Source organism: Halichoerus grypus, chromosome 10, assembly GCF_964656455.1.
Source record: "Halichoerus grypus chromosome 10, mHalGry1.hap1.1, whole genome shotgun sequence".
In the NCBI taxonomy this organism is placed as follows: Eukaryota; Metazoa; Chordata; class Mammalia; order Carnivora; family Phocidae; genus Halichoerus; species Halichoerus grypus.
The window spans coordinates 33,702,157-33,719,570 of record NC_135721.1 but is presented as its reverse complement, the minus strand read 5'-3'; the positions used below and the strand labels follow the sequence as shown (position 1 = coordinate 33,719,570).

Genomic DNA, 17,414 nt, shown 5'->3' with positions numbered 1-17,414 from the left:
TAAAATTTATTTGGTACTATGTGCCAGGTACATTTTATTATCTTTAATTTTTATATTAACTCTGAGGGTTTATGATTGTCTCAATAATGAGAAAACAAAGACTTAAGGTAAAATAACCTGCTCATGGTCACACAGCTAAGTAAACGGTGAAACTGGTCTCGGGACTCCAAAATACACGTTTAAACATTGATACTACGTTGTGTGCTACACATCTCTACAACTAGATTAAGTCTTATAGAAACTGAAAAACCAAAACTCTTATTCTTTTCCACACATCACCACCACCTCAAATGTTCCTCATTTTACCAAGTTGCTCAAGCTATTCTTCATAGATAGATCTTGCTGTTTCTTATCTCCCATACCCTACCTATCTTATCTCTTAAACCATCTAGAACCCATCTACTTTCTATAGGCTCTGTCTCAATTACAGTTAAGCCTCAACTACCTCACAAACTGAAACATCAGAGTTTTCTATGAAGGTACACTCTGGTGACAGAGTCTATATCCAGACAGAATATAACAGATTAAAGTGAAAAAATAATAGACTCAAATTCCAAAAATAAGGCTTAATGCAAGCAACACTTGATATTATTAAATTCCAACATCTGGGACAACCTTTTTGAGTTAAAAGTCTTTTAACAGAATTCATTTTTCTATATCCTTTTCTAGCTTTTTATTTGATCCTTCTTCCTAGAAACTGGTTAAAACCCTGCTTAGTGATGCTTCTGTAGCAAAATTCTTCCCTCTTAAATACATTTATTTGTCTGCTTACCCGAATGGCTTTGAAAACTGTCACCAACACAACCACTCACTTACTATATACTAATCTTACGTTCCTTTTTCCTTCCAAAGAACATACCACAACATGAGAAAGTGGCAGGCAGCTCTATAAGGATCTTATAAAATTTGAGCTCTTTAGCAAAATATGTAATAATAATAGCGCCGTTTTATAGTTTTACAGTGTTTTCTATTTTTTAAAGTGCTTTATTTTTTTTAAGATTTTATTTATTTATTTATTCATTCTTTTTAAGATTTTATTTATTTATTTGGCAGAGAGAGAGAAACAGAGAGAGAGAGGGAACACAAGCGGGGGGGGGGGTGTAAGAGGGAGAAGCAGGCTTCCTGCTGAGCATGGAGCGCGATGCAGGGCTCGATCCCAGAACCTGGGATCATGACCTGAGCCAAAGGCAGATGCTTAACGACTGAGCCACTCAGGCGCCCCTTAAGATTTTATTTATTGGGGCACTTGGGTGACTCAGTCGGTTAAGCATCTGCCTTTGGCTGGGGTTGTGATCCCTGGGTCCTGGGATAGAGCTCCAAGTCCGACTCTCTGCTCAGAGGGGAAGCCTGCTTCTCCCTCTCCCTCTGCCCCTCCTCCCGCTTGTGCTCTCTCTCAAATAAATAAATAAAATCTTCTTTAAAAAAAAAATATATTTTTTTAGAGAGCACAGTGAGGGGGGGAGAAGGAGAGGGAGAAGCAGTCTCCCCACTTAGCATAGAGCCCAAAGTGGGGCTCGATCCCAGGACCTGGGGATCATGACCTGAGCTGAAGGCAGACACTTAACCAACTGAGCCACCCAGGCGCCCTAAAGTGCTTTCATATACATTATTTCATTCTTCAGCAGTCATGTGAAGTAAGCTTTATAGGTACTATTCTCAGATTAGAAAACTGAGACACTGTCATTTTCCCTAGGTCACAAGGCTATTATGCAGAAGAGCCAGGACCAAATTCTAGACAGAGACTCTCCATTCACAGCTCTTTCTACTATTTATCACTACCCCTATTTTTAAACAAGTGTTCTGATATATAATAAGAATTGTCTTTATAAATAAAATTTCATTGTTCCCTTTCAACCATTACTTAAGCTATCTGCTTAATTATAAAAGAGGGAGAAGGTATAACCTAACTATAGAAGAATGACAGCAAAAATGAACTTCATTTAGAATTTCTACGTAAAAACAAATAATCCAAAGATTACAAATAAGTATTTCTCTTATTAGAATAAAAAATAGTAAAAATCCATAGCAATCAAGTTAATCTCTTACAAAAATTTTAACCACATAATATCTAGTTAATAACCCAGAGAATAACTATGACACATAGAAATGAGCTGTAAAAAGCATGCACAGAAAGGACATGCTTTCATTTAGAACAGCATGCTTCAATTAAATTTGCAGGCAATCTGAGGAGAATATAAAACTGATATAATAGAACTTACCTACTTTGCAATTAAATTAAATACAGATTTATAGAAAGTCTGTTCTTTTTTGGTCAGAACAAGCCAACAACAGCAAGTAGCCAGAAATTACAATTAATATAAAAGAAAAATTCAAGAGGAAATGGATTTGCTAGACTCATTATATATTCAGTCTTAGCTTCAAGAAATGAGTGATTATTTGCAATGAGATTGGCAAGACAGGAAATTGAGTTAAAATTTATCAATCTTTTAAATGGCTTTTCTCAGTACTTCTATTGTTTTTTTAAAATGGGGGGAAATTCTTAGTATTTTATACCTCTTCGTAATGACATATTTATCTCTACTGACCATGAATCTTCAGAGCTCAGAGAAATAAAATGGATTTTTAGAAAAATAGTTGGATTCACTAGTCCAAACTATCCTATTTCTCGTATTAAGAGGAAAGTCAGATAGTATAAATAATGAAAAGCCAAATAAGAGATCCAGGAAGAAATTAAATTAGAAGGCGACCAACTGTGTAGCTTATTCTTACCTTGGCTGTTTTTTTCACGGGTTGACATTTTTGCTGGTTGAGACAAAAATGACATATCTTACAATAAAAACTGGGCATTTTCTTAAATGACTATAATAAATGCACTTGTCTTTATTATGAGCTAATAAAGTACAGTGAATGAAAATAAGTCAATATTCTTAACAATTAGCAAAAATTTAACTGGTGTAGAAAAGCATAAATATTTTTTTTAAAAAGGATTTTAAATTTACCTTGGTTGATGATGACATCTTTATGCCTACAAAAAAAATTCAAAACATTATGTTATAATTTTACTTGGCTTATCATTAGAATCACCTAAAGAATTCGTAAAAGCTTCAATGCCTAGGCCACACCCAAGATAAATCTTTAGAAGTGAAATTCAGACATCAGTATTTTCAAAAGCTGGTCAATGGTCTCAACTATTAATATATATATATTTAAATATTTTATTTATTTATTTATTTGACAGAGAGAGAGAGAGAGAGCACAAGCAGGGGAAGTGGCAGGCAGAGGGAGAAGCAGGCTTCCCACCGAGCAGGGAGCCCCAGGGACCCTGGGATCATGACCTGAGCCAAAGGCAACCGCTTAACTGGCTGAGCCACCCAGGCACCCCTATTAATATATACTTTAAAAAATATATTTTATTTATTTGAGAAAGAGAGAGAGAGCACAAGCGGGGAGGAGGGGCAGAGGGAGAGGGAGAAGCAGGCTCCCAGCTGAGTAGTGAGCCTGATGCAGGGCTTGATCCCAGGGCCCTGGGATCATGACCTGAGCCGAAAGCAGACGCTTAACTGACTGAGCCACCCAGTTATATATGCCTCTAATATATACTGTTATATAAAACAATATTTCATAAGATCATCTAAACAGTGAAAGCATAGAAAGAACTTGCAAAAAACATTCAAATCTTAGGGGTTTAGTGAGATTTATTATTTGAGTAGGGAACATTAACAGGAAGATAGATTTTTTTGTACACTTAAAAAATACACTTAGAAGAAAAAAAGATAAATTATAATATAGTTTTTTTTTTTTTTAAAGATTTTATTTATTTATTTAACAGAGAGAGAGCACAAGTAGGCAGAGTGGCAGGCAGAGGGAGAGGGAGAAGCAGGCTCTCTGCTGAGCAGGGAGCCAGACGTGGGGCTCGATCCCAGGACCCCAGGATCATGACCTGAGCTGAAGGCAGCCGCTTAACCGACTGAGCCACCCAGGCGCCCCAAATTATAACATAGATTTCAAAAATAATGATCCAAAGCAGGCATATAATTGTACATGTAAGCATGACAGTCACAGTATTATTAATTTTCAGATGTAACTAAGAAAGTGTAATACCAATTAAAAAAAAAAAAGTACCACAAAAAAAAGAAAGTGTAATACCTACTTGTCTGTATTTTTTATAACTTTTGATATTAATTTTGATGTTGAAACTGCTCTCAATAATTTATTACGACTCTCATCTGAATTTTCCCATGAATTATGTGACTTTTCAACTGTAGGTGGTCGTTTTATGCTGGAAGAAACATATTAATTTCTTTGAGAAAAATTCTATGAGTAGCAATGACATGTAATTGACAGCTTAAATAGAACATAAAAGCAGCAAAACATTTCCTTAAAGCTAATCCAGAAAAGAGAAGGAAGGATTAGTTGAAAGGGTCTGCCTGGATGAGTGAAGGAGTTAAACAAGGCAATGACCAAGTCTGTTTATAATTTTCACTATTATTCAGAAGATTCACTAGAACAAATATTACTTGATTAAAAAATAAATCTGTACTTTTTGTTAATAGAAAAAAATACATATGCTTAAATCCGAGTAAAATATCTCATAATTTGTGAAACTGTGAGTTTGTGAAAAAACCTGTACTTTTTCATAGTTATTACAAAGCTGCTGTTTTCACCTTTTATATTCTTGTGTAATTAGAGTGTATATGGTACAAATGACACTTTCTAAGTAAAATGTGGGATTAAAGGTAAAACTCTTGTGACATTCCTTAAAGACAATTTTTACCCATGATCAGAAATAAACATGACTTAACACAAGAATGTTGTATTATCAACAATGATTCCATATATTTATAAATGAAATTTCTGACTTATAAATGATTTTTCAGCTGCATTGTTAACTATCCTACCACTCATCCAGTCTCCAATACTTCTTGCAATAGTATATCCAAAGAGCAATTTAGAATGGCAAGCACATTTCCAGGAGACCTTAAGAAGCTGAAAAAAAAAGATCTGGGACAAAGAAGATACCAAGTCAAATTAGAACCTTAAAGAGACTGATCATAAAAAAGCCACCTTTAACCACACACAATCCAAAGTTACATAACATTAATAAACTATATCCAAGAAAAACTCCATGAGACCAGGCAAAAAAATTACAAACCATTTAGATAGCATAAGAATCTGCGTGAGACACACAGACAAAGCATTTTTTAAAAGTTAAACATGCATCAATCAAATGAAGAGTGTTTTCCCGAATTTCTATTAGGGATTTGAGGCAGAATATTAAATTGATCAAATAAAAATATATTATAAATCTTTGAGGAATGGTTGTCATTTACTTTACTAAGATCCTAGCTAGTTCTGGGAATGGTTTAATACTTTCCTGAGATTTCCAAGCAGAAGTATGTTGAATAAAATATATCTATACCGAATCATAAAGCTTGAATCAGCATTTCTAAAGCAGGCAAATTTCATTAAGTTGGTCTGATTACAAGGCAGGTGTAGCACTGAACTCCCAGCATGCAGGTTTAGATCCCCAATTTAGGCTCACACACAATGTTAGAATGTTTCTCCCTTCTCCCCCTCTCATAACTTTAAAATATTAATTATTACAGACACAGAGAGAAGCCCTCAAGCAAGCCTTTAGCATAGAAAAGACCAGGTGAAATGGATTTATTTCTCTACTCAAGCAAGAACTTATCCTCCCAAAACCCAAAACTGAAACTGAGATGCAGTCACAATGAAGAGCCATTTGTGGAGAAGGGCCCTTGCAAGTTCAAGGTTGTAATGATGCCAAAATATGAGGATAATTACATATGGCAATTTTCTGTCCATGGTTATACATTTATGCATAGTTTATATAAACTTTCGTAATTTTATTATAAAAATATTGTTTGGTATCAAAATAGGTTATTATGGCCTTCCTTTCACCAAATTGTTTGTAACTGAGGTTTCCTTTTTTCCAGTTTTAACTGAGAAATTGACCTTAAATCTTTGTTCTCCAAAGTACTAAAATATGATTTTAGCAACAAAGAAGTGGTGGTGGTGGGGAAGCCACCAGGCTTTTCTCTTGGAATCCATGGATAGACAACTTTTCTCGTCACAGAATTTAGGTATCATTACAACCATTCCCTAGCTCTGTACTCGGGAACAGTTAAAACCTTTTGGTGGGAGTAGAATTCTTGCTTTCTTGATTTTGTCTGTGTATTTGGAGAGGCTGTGAAGAGGGCTGGGGAGAAGGTGATGCTCGAATTTGTGGACTTTGATCATTAGAATGAGATTCCTCTTTTTTTTCTCTCTGTCCTTGTGGTTTTTCTTTCTTTTTTTCTGTACCACTGTAAAATAAAGTATAACATGGAACACACATATTTAAACAAATAAAAGATATTTCAAACGATGGAAAAAGTGATCATAGAATTCAAAATCCTAAATCATACAACTAATACAATTTATACTGCTTTCATTTAATGATGAAAATATTTCTTTGAAAATTCTGGAAGCTATTAAAATCTTCAGTAAAGAATTTATAAGAATTCTAAGGCAATATATCCTATGAAGACTGTTTTGGGACCAAGATGGCCCAATGCATTTTGCCATCATGGCAGATTTTGGGGAACAACAGCAGCTCTCTTAACTGACTTCAACTTACCCAAATCAGAGCATCAGTGACACCTTCCATTACCTCTGTAAAACATACTGAATGATGTGCAAGGCACACAAAACCCTATGTTTAGTAGATTATTCTGATTCCCATTTCTTCTGTATATTTCTCCTCTTGCCAGTTGAGTTTTAAATTTACCAGGAATTAGGTATCCCCCCACCAATCCAGAACCTGTTTATGCCAGTTGCACTAATTATTTTAATTATGTAAATTAATTAAATACAAAGAAAACTGACAAAATACACATAGAAAAGAGAACTGTAATTTCCATGGAAACTAAGCTGAATGCCCTGGAAGACTCCATAAAATAGAGTTACTAAAAAAAAAAATTGCCATTAAATTTTATGTAGGTGAGATAATTATACAAAGTTGAGAAAAAAAATCATAAGAGAAAGAGATGGGTTCTAAAAACTTGTTTTGCAAGAGTTTTAAATTTCTTAGTCTTAAAGTTGAAAGTAACAATTATAAAAAATAATTTATGGGTATATTATATGCAAGATAGTCAACAAGGAATCTAATGAGACACACAATTAGAAAGAGGGTGAGACTCTCAGCCTTTCATAAAAAAATTGACAAATCTATGTAAAATATTTAAGATATTTATGTATAAATTCTTGTGAGTCTGTACTTTTGACTCTTAATTAATGAAGCACCTGCCATTCCCGATCATTGGATAAGTCCTTATAGTGCACATTTTTGACATTACAAATCAGGTGGAATCAAGATCTGAATTCCATGGTTGAAAAGGCAGAAAATTATCAATTGTCTACAGTTCTTAATCAAAGGACATTTTATAATTTGACTATTAAAGTGCATAATCTACAAGGAAGTATGTTTAAGAACATTTTAAACAAATATACATAGTAAATACAATTTATCACATAGTAAGAGTTAAAAATGTTAAAATATAATTTTTTAATTAATTTAAGAGAGAGTGCGCGTGCACACACGTGTGTGGGGAGGGGCAGAGGGAGAGAATCTCAAGCAGACTCCCCGCCGAGCTCGGAGCCCAACAACGGGCTCGATCCCTTGTCCCATGAGATCATGACCTGAGCCGAAACCAAGAGTCAGACGCTTAACCTACTGAGCCACCCAGGTGCCCCTAAAATACAATTTTTAAAATGATATTTAATCTGTTTCAGTTCTGATACCTTCTGACTTCAGACCTAGCCCCCAGCTGTCTATTTATTGTTTAGTTTTTAAAAGTATGTGCTGAGAAATACAGTTCTACCTCAAAAATATCAGACTAACTTTGAAATTTAAAACTGAGTTAGAAATTCTTTCTTGTTGGTCTTCAAACTAGCCTGAATGCAGAGGCCACCAGTCTTATGTGGGCCCGGTACAACCTAAAAGAAATTTTCCTCCTAGGGATTTAAAAGCAAAGTACAGAGCACCATAAAGTAAAAAGTCAGTTGGTCTTAAGATTACTGAGTTACTATTGTGCATAATACTGATCACTGTACAGGACTACAGTTACATAAGAAAATGGGCTGAACCCAAACTATTATTAAATACAAGGAAGTTTATTAAAAATATTAAAAATTTCCACAATGCATTTGTTTTCTTATAATTTGTCCTTTTCTCCTAAAAGGGAAGCATAGGCAATACATTTTGGCATGCTCTGGAGGGGCCTTTAAAAGGCCTAAAGATCAGGGCGCGGGGCCAGTTTAGTCATGGTGCATGCAACTCTTGGTCTCAGGGTTCTAAGTTTGAGCCTCACATTGGGGGTAAGATCACTTAAAAATAAAAGATCTTAAAAATAATAATAAAAAAATAAAAGGCCTAAAGATCTTGTCATTTCCTCACCATTCCTGCAGCTAAATGTTTAGTTAATATCTATAAATCCACACAGATGAATAATTCAGTCACTGGCATTATTTATTAAGGCAACGATTTGCTATCAGTACATTTTAAATATTATTCCATTACTTAAGGTTTTTCCTCAGTTATTCTTTGAAGTAAACAGTTGTAAGATTATGCAGTTGATCTCTTATGGTCTCTCCAAATTCTATATGGGATAATCTGCTAGGAATTACACAAAAGTGGAAAAATTCTGTAAGCAATTTTACTGAAACAACAGATTAATTTATTGATGAAAAGAACATACAGAATGTAAATCTGTAGTTTACTGAAACTTTTTTCTGCAGTATTTCTACTGCCCGCCTACCATCCCCTAATACACACACACAACATAGTACTATAGTATTTTGAATTATGCCTTAATTTTATAGTCATGGTTAAAGAATAAAAGTTATAAAAGTGTTCAGCCTCCCACTAATATATATACTGAAGATTCTATTTCTCCTTCAAAAACTGCTGTATTAAATGCACTGCTTGCTACAGAAAACTTGCTTATATAATTAAATGTTGTGATGCACATCTCATCAACAAATGTTTGTTAAAAAGAAAACAAAACGAGGAAATGAAAATACCTTCTTTAGTAAGAACACAAAGCTTCCTCACACAACTCGATAGATACATGAGCGTAAACCCGGTGAGTATAGGCTGGGTGTCTATATTCACAGTTAAAGAATTCAAAAGACACGCTCACTTTAATTCCATACAGCTCTATTTCATTTTTTTTTTTTCAAAAGTAGAATGAATTATCACTTTCAGACAATTTTGCAATGTTAGCTTTTCTTTCCCTTATAAATGGATACCTTTTAGCAGCAGATGAAAGAGTTTCTTTTCTTGCAATTGCGACAGAGCTGGTGTGGCTTGGCTTTCTGTTTGCACCACTCCCGTTGGTAATACAGGACATAGAAATAGCTTCTCGAAGGCCTGGAGGGCCTAAAAGTGGTTAAGAAAAAAACTTTACATCAAACTTCAAAATACTCCTCAAAAATTGGGAATTTAAAAAATTAAGTCCATTAGTGTTTAGAACTAAGTAAACAAACTGCTCCCTCTGGTATGCAGCATACAATATTAGTGTCTCTAAACTTAATCTCATCAAAACAGACCTATAAAAAAGGCCATGCTAAATTGCTACACTGCAGCTAGACTTATTCTCTAGCGAAATGGTTTGCCCTCTACACACAGCAGCTTTAAAACACATGATGCAAAGTAAATCACAAATTTCCACATCACTGATTTTCAGAAATTTCAGTTCTACTGAAGTCAAACTATTTAGAAATCCTAGAACCATAAATGTTAAATCTGACAGTTATTCCATATAAATAAAGCATAAATGTATAAAGCAACCTCGAGTAGAAGGACTGGAATAAATATGTGATAGGTATGTTGGTGTGTTTAGGAAGATTCAAAGCTACAAGATCAAACAGCCTTTATCTACTAAGTTCATTTAAAAATTTGAGAACAGAAGAGTTTTGAACTTTTGGACTCCGTTTTCTCACATACACATAAAATCTAATTTGGCGAATCTCATCTTTGCTCGCTTCTCTTCATAAAAGCACAGAGAGTAAAAAATTTTTATGTATGGAGCCTAAAATACTTGGCACCCTAAACTGTTGCATATATGATGGTGTAACACTGCATTTTTGACAAGAACAAGCTGCTAGGGGCCACTTGTATCATAATCATCTATAATGTTTCCTTAATATAGATATTCCTAGACCTAACCTCAGACCAAATAATTCAGAAGAAAGGAAGATGGAGACCTATTGTATTTACTTTTTGAAATTTCCCATGAAAATTTTCACTTATAAGAATGTACAGTAACTTCCAAATTATGCTAACATCACCGGTCATCAGATCTGCTAGTCTGCCAAACAGGTGACTCCTTGTTGTACAGACTTTTTTTTTTTATTATTGTGGTAAAATACCTTTAACAAAATTTACCCTTTTAAGCATTTAAAAAGGTACACAGTCCATTGGCATTTAGTATAGTCACAATGTGTTGTGCAACCATATTCGACTCCAGAACATTCTGATTACCCCAAACAGACACCCTCTACTCACTGAACAGTCACTCCCCATTCTCTCCTTCTTCCCCCCAGCCCATGTCAACCATTAATTTGCATTATCTCTATATATCTGCTTATTCTGAATACTTCATATACATGGAATCATACAATATGTGCTCTTTTACATCTGGCTTACTTTACTTGGCACAATGTTTTCGAGGTTCATCCATGTGGCAGCATTTATGAGTACTTTATTGCTTTTTATGGCTGAGTAATAGTCCATTGTATGAATATACCACATCTTGTTTATCCATTTATCTGTTGAGGGACATCTAGATTGTTTCAATCTTTAGGCTACTGTGAATTGTACTGCCATAAACATTTGCATACAAGTTTTCATTCGAACATCTGTTTTCACTTTTGAAAGGGTATAGAACTAAGGAGTAGAACTGCTGGGTCACATGGTATTTTATGTATAACTTAATGAGGAAACATTAACACAGCAGCTGCACCATTTACAATTCCACCAGCAATGTCTAAAGTATTCTTATTTCACCACATCCTTGCCAACACTTGCTATTTTCATTTTATAAAAAAAGATATTTATCTTGGGGGGGGGGGCAGAGGGAAAGGGAGAGGGAGAGAATCTCAAGCACACTCCCCACTGAGTGTGGAGCCTGCTGTGGGGCTCCATCTCACCACCCTGAGATCATGACCAGAGGCAAAATCAAGAGGGAGACGCTTAATCGACTGAGCCATCCAGGTGGCCCTCATTTTTTAAAATTATAGTTAAACTTAATACAAAGTGCTCAGTTAACATTAAGTGCCATTTCACTGTCGTTTTGATTTGCATTTCCCTAATGAGAATCTCACTGAGTTTGTTGGCCAATTGTAAATCTCCTTTAGAGAATTATCCATTCAAGTCCTTTGCCCATTTTTCAATAAGACAATATGATGTAAATTATTCATAATGCTCTCTTACAATCCTTTTATTTCTGAAAGGTCCCACCTTCATTTCTGATTTTGGCAATTTAAATCTTCCTTCATTTTCATTCTACCTAAAAGCTTGTCACATTTGTTGTAAAAAACCAACGTTTGGTTACATTGGTTCTGTTGTTTTTCTGTTCTCTACTTCATTTATCTCTAATCTTTATTATTTCTTTCCCTCTGCTAGCATTGCATTGGGTTTAGTATTTTTCTGTTTTTTTCAAGTTAGGTTACTGATTTGATCTGTTTTAGCGTAGGCATTTACAGCTACAGATTTTCCTCTGAGGACTGCTTTTGCTGTTATGAACAGCTGGTTTTGAAATATATATATATTTTTTACTTTTTGTTACATACCCAAAAAACCCATTAACCACTACATGAAAACAAACAAGCAAACAAACATATAGTCTGCAATCCACTTTTCATGCTCTTTCAATGTCCCAAACCTCATCTCGAAAAGATCAATCACACCCCATTAGGTATGGTACTATAGCTGTATACCTTTTACATTATTGCTATTACATCAAAACCAAAAACCAAAAAAATGCAAGTGCTGAAAAGTATGTGAAGAAACTGGAATCCTTGTGTATTTCTGGTAGGAATGCACCTGAACCTTCTGCAATCTGGCTATCATCTAACCACTCCACAGACATTTTTCTTGCCAAGATGGTGATCTTGGTTCTTTGTCACTAAATTCAACGGATACTTTCCAGTCCTTATCTTGCTCAACGTTCCTTCAGCATCGAATACTGCTGATCATTCAGGCAAGGACGGTATTCAGGCAAGGACAATGTCCTTAGTTTCAAGGACACACTGCCTTTGCCTGAATTTCTTCTTAGCTCTTTGACCATTTTTTCTCACTCTCATTTGCTGGATCTTCTTTTCCTGCTTAGATCCTCCCCCCCCTGCCCCCAAAATTTATTTATCTGAAAAAGAGAGAGAGAGTGCTCAAACAGGGGGTGGGACAGAGGAAGAGGGAGGGAGAGAGAATATCCAAGCTGACTCCCTGATGAAACAAAGTGTTTACAAAAGAGTAAAAGGCAGTTAACTAGCATCAAGGAGTTCAAAATCTTGCAAGAGAATCATACTGGCAATGAAAATATGTGGTAAGTACAGTAACAGTGATATGAACATAGTATCATGGAAGTACAAAGACACATAATTCTGTAAAGATGATTAGGAACACAGAGCTCAAGAAAGATCTCCTAGAAGAAATGCACAACAAACTGTTAAGCCAGGTAAAACATAGGTGATAAGATACTTGGATCTTATTCTAGTACGTGTAAAGAAATAGAAAGAATGTAATAGCAAAGTGGGGTGTGGATGTGTGCATGGAAGGGAGGAGACAGACAAAAAACTCTCTGTATGGTGAGAATGTAGAACAAGAGGGAAGAGTTCAGATGGCAGAGGTAAGCAATAGTCAGATTATGGAGACTTTAGTATAGAGGATAGAGACCACTACAAAGTTTTGAGCTGAAAAAAGGAATTATTTCAATTTACATTTTAGAGAAAAGCCTCTAGTGGCTATGTGAAGAGCAGATTTCAGGGCAGTGATCCAAGCATAAGATGATGGGGACCTGAAATAAGAGCCTGGTAGTATGAATGCAGAGGAGGAGTCAGTTTTAAGAAATGTTTAAGACAAAGAATAAGGAGTTCAGTTTGGGGATATTTTACAGTTACGAATTCTAAAGGATATACACACAAGCAGGATAATCTAGTAAGTAGATAGACAATTCTGAAGTGAAGTCCAGATCTGGGAACAATCTGGGAACTGGCACTAATAAGTGGCTGTGAAAATCATGAAGGTAGGTGAGTGCTGATGTTACCTCCTACAAGGAAGCTTCAACTCCAGTTTAAGTATTTATCCTAGGTGCTCCTACAGCACCCTAAATTTACCTTTTTAAAACCAATTACTTATAATTTTGTAATACTGATCTGTCTTCTCAGTTTACCTGAGGTCCTTTGGGGGCAAGGCAGTGTTTTTTATTTCTTTAATCTGCAGCACCTAAAACAGTGCCTTATACAGTGAAAAGATGAAGGAAACAGACACTGTCAATACAGTAAGTGGTGTGGAGTAATATTAATTATCAAACATTTGCTATGTGCTAGGCATTGTCCCAGGTACTTTACAAGTTATATCCTTTAATTTTAAGCAAAATCCTAAGAGGGATTTACTATTATCATCCTAATTTTACTGCTGAAGAAACTGGAGAGATTATTAACATGCTCAGAGTTCTACTGTAGTAGGCAGTGAAATGAAAATCTGAGTCCAGGCAGAAGGAATAATAAGTAAGTAGAAAGAAAGAATTCTGCCTAATATAGAGTGACATTTTAAGCTGTGCCAGGATAACAGATAGGAATTTACCAGGGGGAGTATGGGAAAAGGAAATTCTAAGTAGATAATAGTACTAAATCATCAAGGTCCCCAGATACTAATAAAAATAGGAAGAAAAGGCCAAAAGAAGATTTTCATGGTCCCTTTCAATCCTATAGTTTAATTTGAGATAGCTCTTGGTACGGAATCCTTAGTATTTGGATGAAAGAGTGAATGATCTCCCAAGGTAGAGGCAATGCATTAAGTAAAGCAGAGGCAAAAAACAAAAAGGAACTGTGGGTGAATGCTTGTTTTTCAGTTGAGAAATCTAAAGTGTATTCTTTGAAAATCAGGAACTGGGAGAATGGAACATAAAAATGATTACTGCAGTTACACAAATCCATGACTGGAATGCACCATTAGAGAGAGACACACACACACACACCCTCTCCTCCAGGGCTCGGGCATTGTAAAGTTTGAGCCATAATCTCAAAGAGTAGCCTACAAGACTGGAAGCAACAGTAACCTCTAGTAACCAAAGGTCCAAAAGTAAAAGTTCTAATTCTGAGCAGCAAACCAGCTGAAATAAAGAGAAATTTAGGCTAAAAGTCTACAAACCAAGAAGGTACTGATTTAGTTTTAATCACAGTAGAAACCATCATAATGCCAGTTAAAAGCCAACAATAATTTTTATATTTTATGATATGAGAATACTAACCATACAATTTATATTCCCGATGGCAGACCCAAGCGTATGACCTTTCTAATAACTTAGCCTGACAATTCCTAAATACTAATGAACTTCACTACACTCTAGATTCACACAGTAAAGTTATCACTAGAAACTGCTACATATTACAAATCTCAAAATCTAGGGGCACCTGGGTGGCTCAGTTGGTTAACCATCTGACTCTTGGTTTCGGCTCAGGTCATGATTTCAGGGTCAGGAGACTGGGCCCCACGTAGGGCTCTGTGTTTGGCACGGAGTCTGCTTGGGATTCTTTCCCCCTCCTCTCTCTCCACCACTGTTCCCCCTGCCAAATAAATAAAATCTTCAAAATCTCAAATTCTAAAATCCTGACTACCCTCATCCATAAGATCCTCTTGTTCCTGCATCTATCCCAATCCCTCTCTCTAAAGCAGTTTTTTTTTTTTTACCACAATTTCCTACTTCTAAAACTTTCTTCTTCTTTTTAAGATTTTAGTTTTTGAGAGAGAGAGAGAAAGCACAAGCAGAGGAGGGGCAGAGGCAGAGGGAGAAGCAGACTCCCCAGTGAGCAGAAAGCCGGATGTGGGGCCTGATCCCAGGACTCCGGGATCATGACCTGAGCCGAAGGCAGATGCTTAACCATCTGAGCCATCCAGGCGCCCCTAAAACTTTCTTCTTCCCACATTCAATTTAACAAGTTCTTACTGAGTTATCCCGAGTAGCTATGTTAGTAAGAAACTGTCCCGCCTTCAAATAGTTTACAATCTAGCAGGAACATCAAATATACATTATCAAAACAGACACACAAAACACTTTTTTTTTTAAAAAAGATTTTATATATTTATTTGACAGAGAAACACAGCGAGAGAGGGAACACAAGCAGGGGGAGTGGAAGAGGGAAAAGCAGGCTTCCTGCTGAGCAGGGAGCCCAATGCAGGGCTTGATCCCAGAACCCTGGGATCATGACCTGAGAGCCAAAGGCAGACGCTTAACGACTGAGCCACCCAGGCGCCTCCACAAAATACTTTTTAAGCAATTCCAAGAAGAGACAAAAATGTAAGTATTTTCAGCAAATAGTCTGAGCTTTATAAATAATGAGAAAATATTTGATCAGGAGAAGGGTAAAGGTAGTCCATGGAGGAACTCTAGTTGATATTCAAAATCTTTTATTTATCTCAAATTCTCTATCATATGCCCCACAGCTCCAACTGCAGACCTCTTCCACTCTCTTCATATAGTCAAGCTCCTCTCCTTTTGTCTCACAGGAAGGTGTACTTTAGTCATTTTAACTCCTAATGGCTACTAATTTTTTAAAAGTGTATCTTGAGCTGGGTTCGCCTGGGTGGCTCAGTCGCTTAAGCGTCTGACTCGATCTCAGCTCGGGTCCTGAGCTCAGGGTCATGAGTTCAAGCCCAGGATGGAGCCTACAGAAAGAAAGGAAGGAAGAAGGGAAGAAGGGAAGGAAGGAGGGAGGAAGGAAGGAAGGACGAAAGACAGACAGAAAGACAGACAGACAAGTATATTTTGAGTTAAAATGACCAAAGAAGGATTTGACCTTCATATAGAAACGGAACTCTGGAAACTGTGATGGCTGCCTGGTCTGAGGCCCTATCAACTCATATACTTCTATATACAAAGAGCATCTCAGAAGTCTGATCTGTTGTCAAATAATAAAACACTCTCCCATCTCCTCCTACAATGACCAGTCATTTTAGCCCAAAGGCCCACCAGAGAAATTCACACCTTCTAACCTGACTAGTGTAATTTACTTATCAACAGCATTTATAGCAAACTTATGACAATCTCTATCTTCTCCCAAATATTATTTGGAGTAAGAGGCAATGATACAGACCTGTGCCTATATGCTATCCCAGATTCTTCATAATTAGGATTGTTTTCTTTTAGAAAACTGACATCCTCCACAGCTTAATTTTGCCTCTGGGTTCTCTCATTTCTCAAGTGGCATTTGCAATGCTTGATACTTTTGATTTACCAGCAGTTTCCTGGTTTAAAATGAGTGACTCCCACCTCCAGATAAATCTGACTCCTTGCTTATACACCACTGTATACTAACAGCTTGTCTTCACATAATGCCACTGGGCTGTGTTCTCAAATTACATTCATTTGGTCACCCCAAGAGGTCTTAATGGGTTTCCCAGGCACCAGCTGTGACAGAATTTGTCTTCCTGGCAGTTAATACTGCCAAAGTGTTCCCTGGGCCTTCCTGTTTGTTCCACAGTACAGGTAATTTTTTTTTTCTTTTGGCAGGAACTCAGTTGCAACTGCTGCATATATTATGAACAAAGGCCATCAAAAGGAAAAATTCTCCAATAGAAAAGAAGGTATATGAGAAACTTAAAAACTGTTAGGAAAACTTTCTACCTCAGATAAGCGTCTAGCACAATATACTCAAGAAAAAATAGGGCTTAGCTTTTAATACTGCTGGCACACAGGAGAGGATAAACTAAAAGAAGAGAACTAAAAATACTGAAATGACTAGTTAGGTGTATTTCTGATTTTGGCATTTACTGAATGGCAATACTACTATGAAGTGACACAGTAGAATGTCATTAAGCCATCGGCATACACACCATTAACAGTTAGTTTTAGTCATACCTAAAGTCAAATCATGCCCTCCATATCACCACCATCTACAAAACTAGTTGACTTTATCAATAAGGAAGCTGACTACACTTTTAACCACAGCTTCCTAAAAAGGTTTCACACTTATTTATCCATGGGGTTTAGCCTTACTTCTAAAGAAAAATCCTCTAGAAAATGTAGCTATCTTAAGAAGATAGTGATTACTGTCCTGTCAGTAATTTATGTGAAAGTGAATATGGTAAATTCTAATTTCAAAGAGGACTAAAAAAAATTCACATAAGATAAAAATTTTCCACAGTATGGGAAATTACCTTTTCAATAAAG

At 36.1% G+C, this 17,414-nt stretch overlaps 1 protein-coding gene across 4 annotated transcripts in view; it reads right to left on the bottom strand.

Moving 5' to 3' along the window:
* EML4 (EMAP like 4) overlaps positions 1-17,414 on the bottom strand; it is a 146,534-nt gene that overhangs the window by 63,639 nt on the left and 65,481 nt on the right. Inside the window, exons 3-7 of one of the 4 annotated variants that reach the window (XM_078056238.1) lie at positions 9,274-9,403; positions 6,114-6,287; positions 4,112-4,240; positions 2,961-2,986; positions 2,731-2,763 (exon numbers count right to left, since the gene is read on the bottom strand). In XM_078056238.1, the coding sequence (XP_077912364.1) occupies positions 2,731-2,763; positions 2,961-2,986; positions 4,112-4,240; positions 6,114-6,287; positions 9,274-9,403 (492 nt within the window). The remainder of the gene's footprint in view (positions 1-2,730; positions 2,764-2,960; positions 2,987-4,111; positions 4,241-6,113; positions 6,288-9,273; positions 9,404-17,414) is intronic. The other 3 variants (XM_078056239.1, XM_036074889.2, XM_036074890.2) reach the window with 3 other exon arrangements.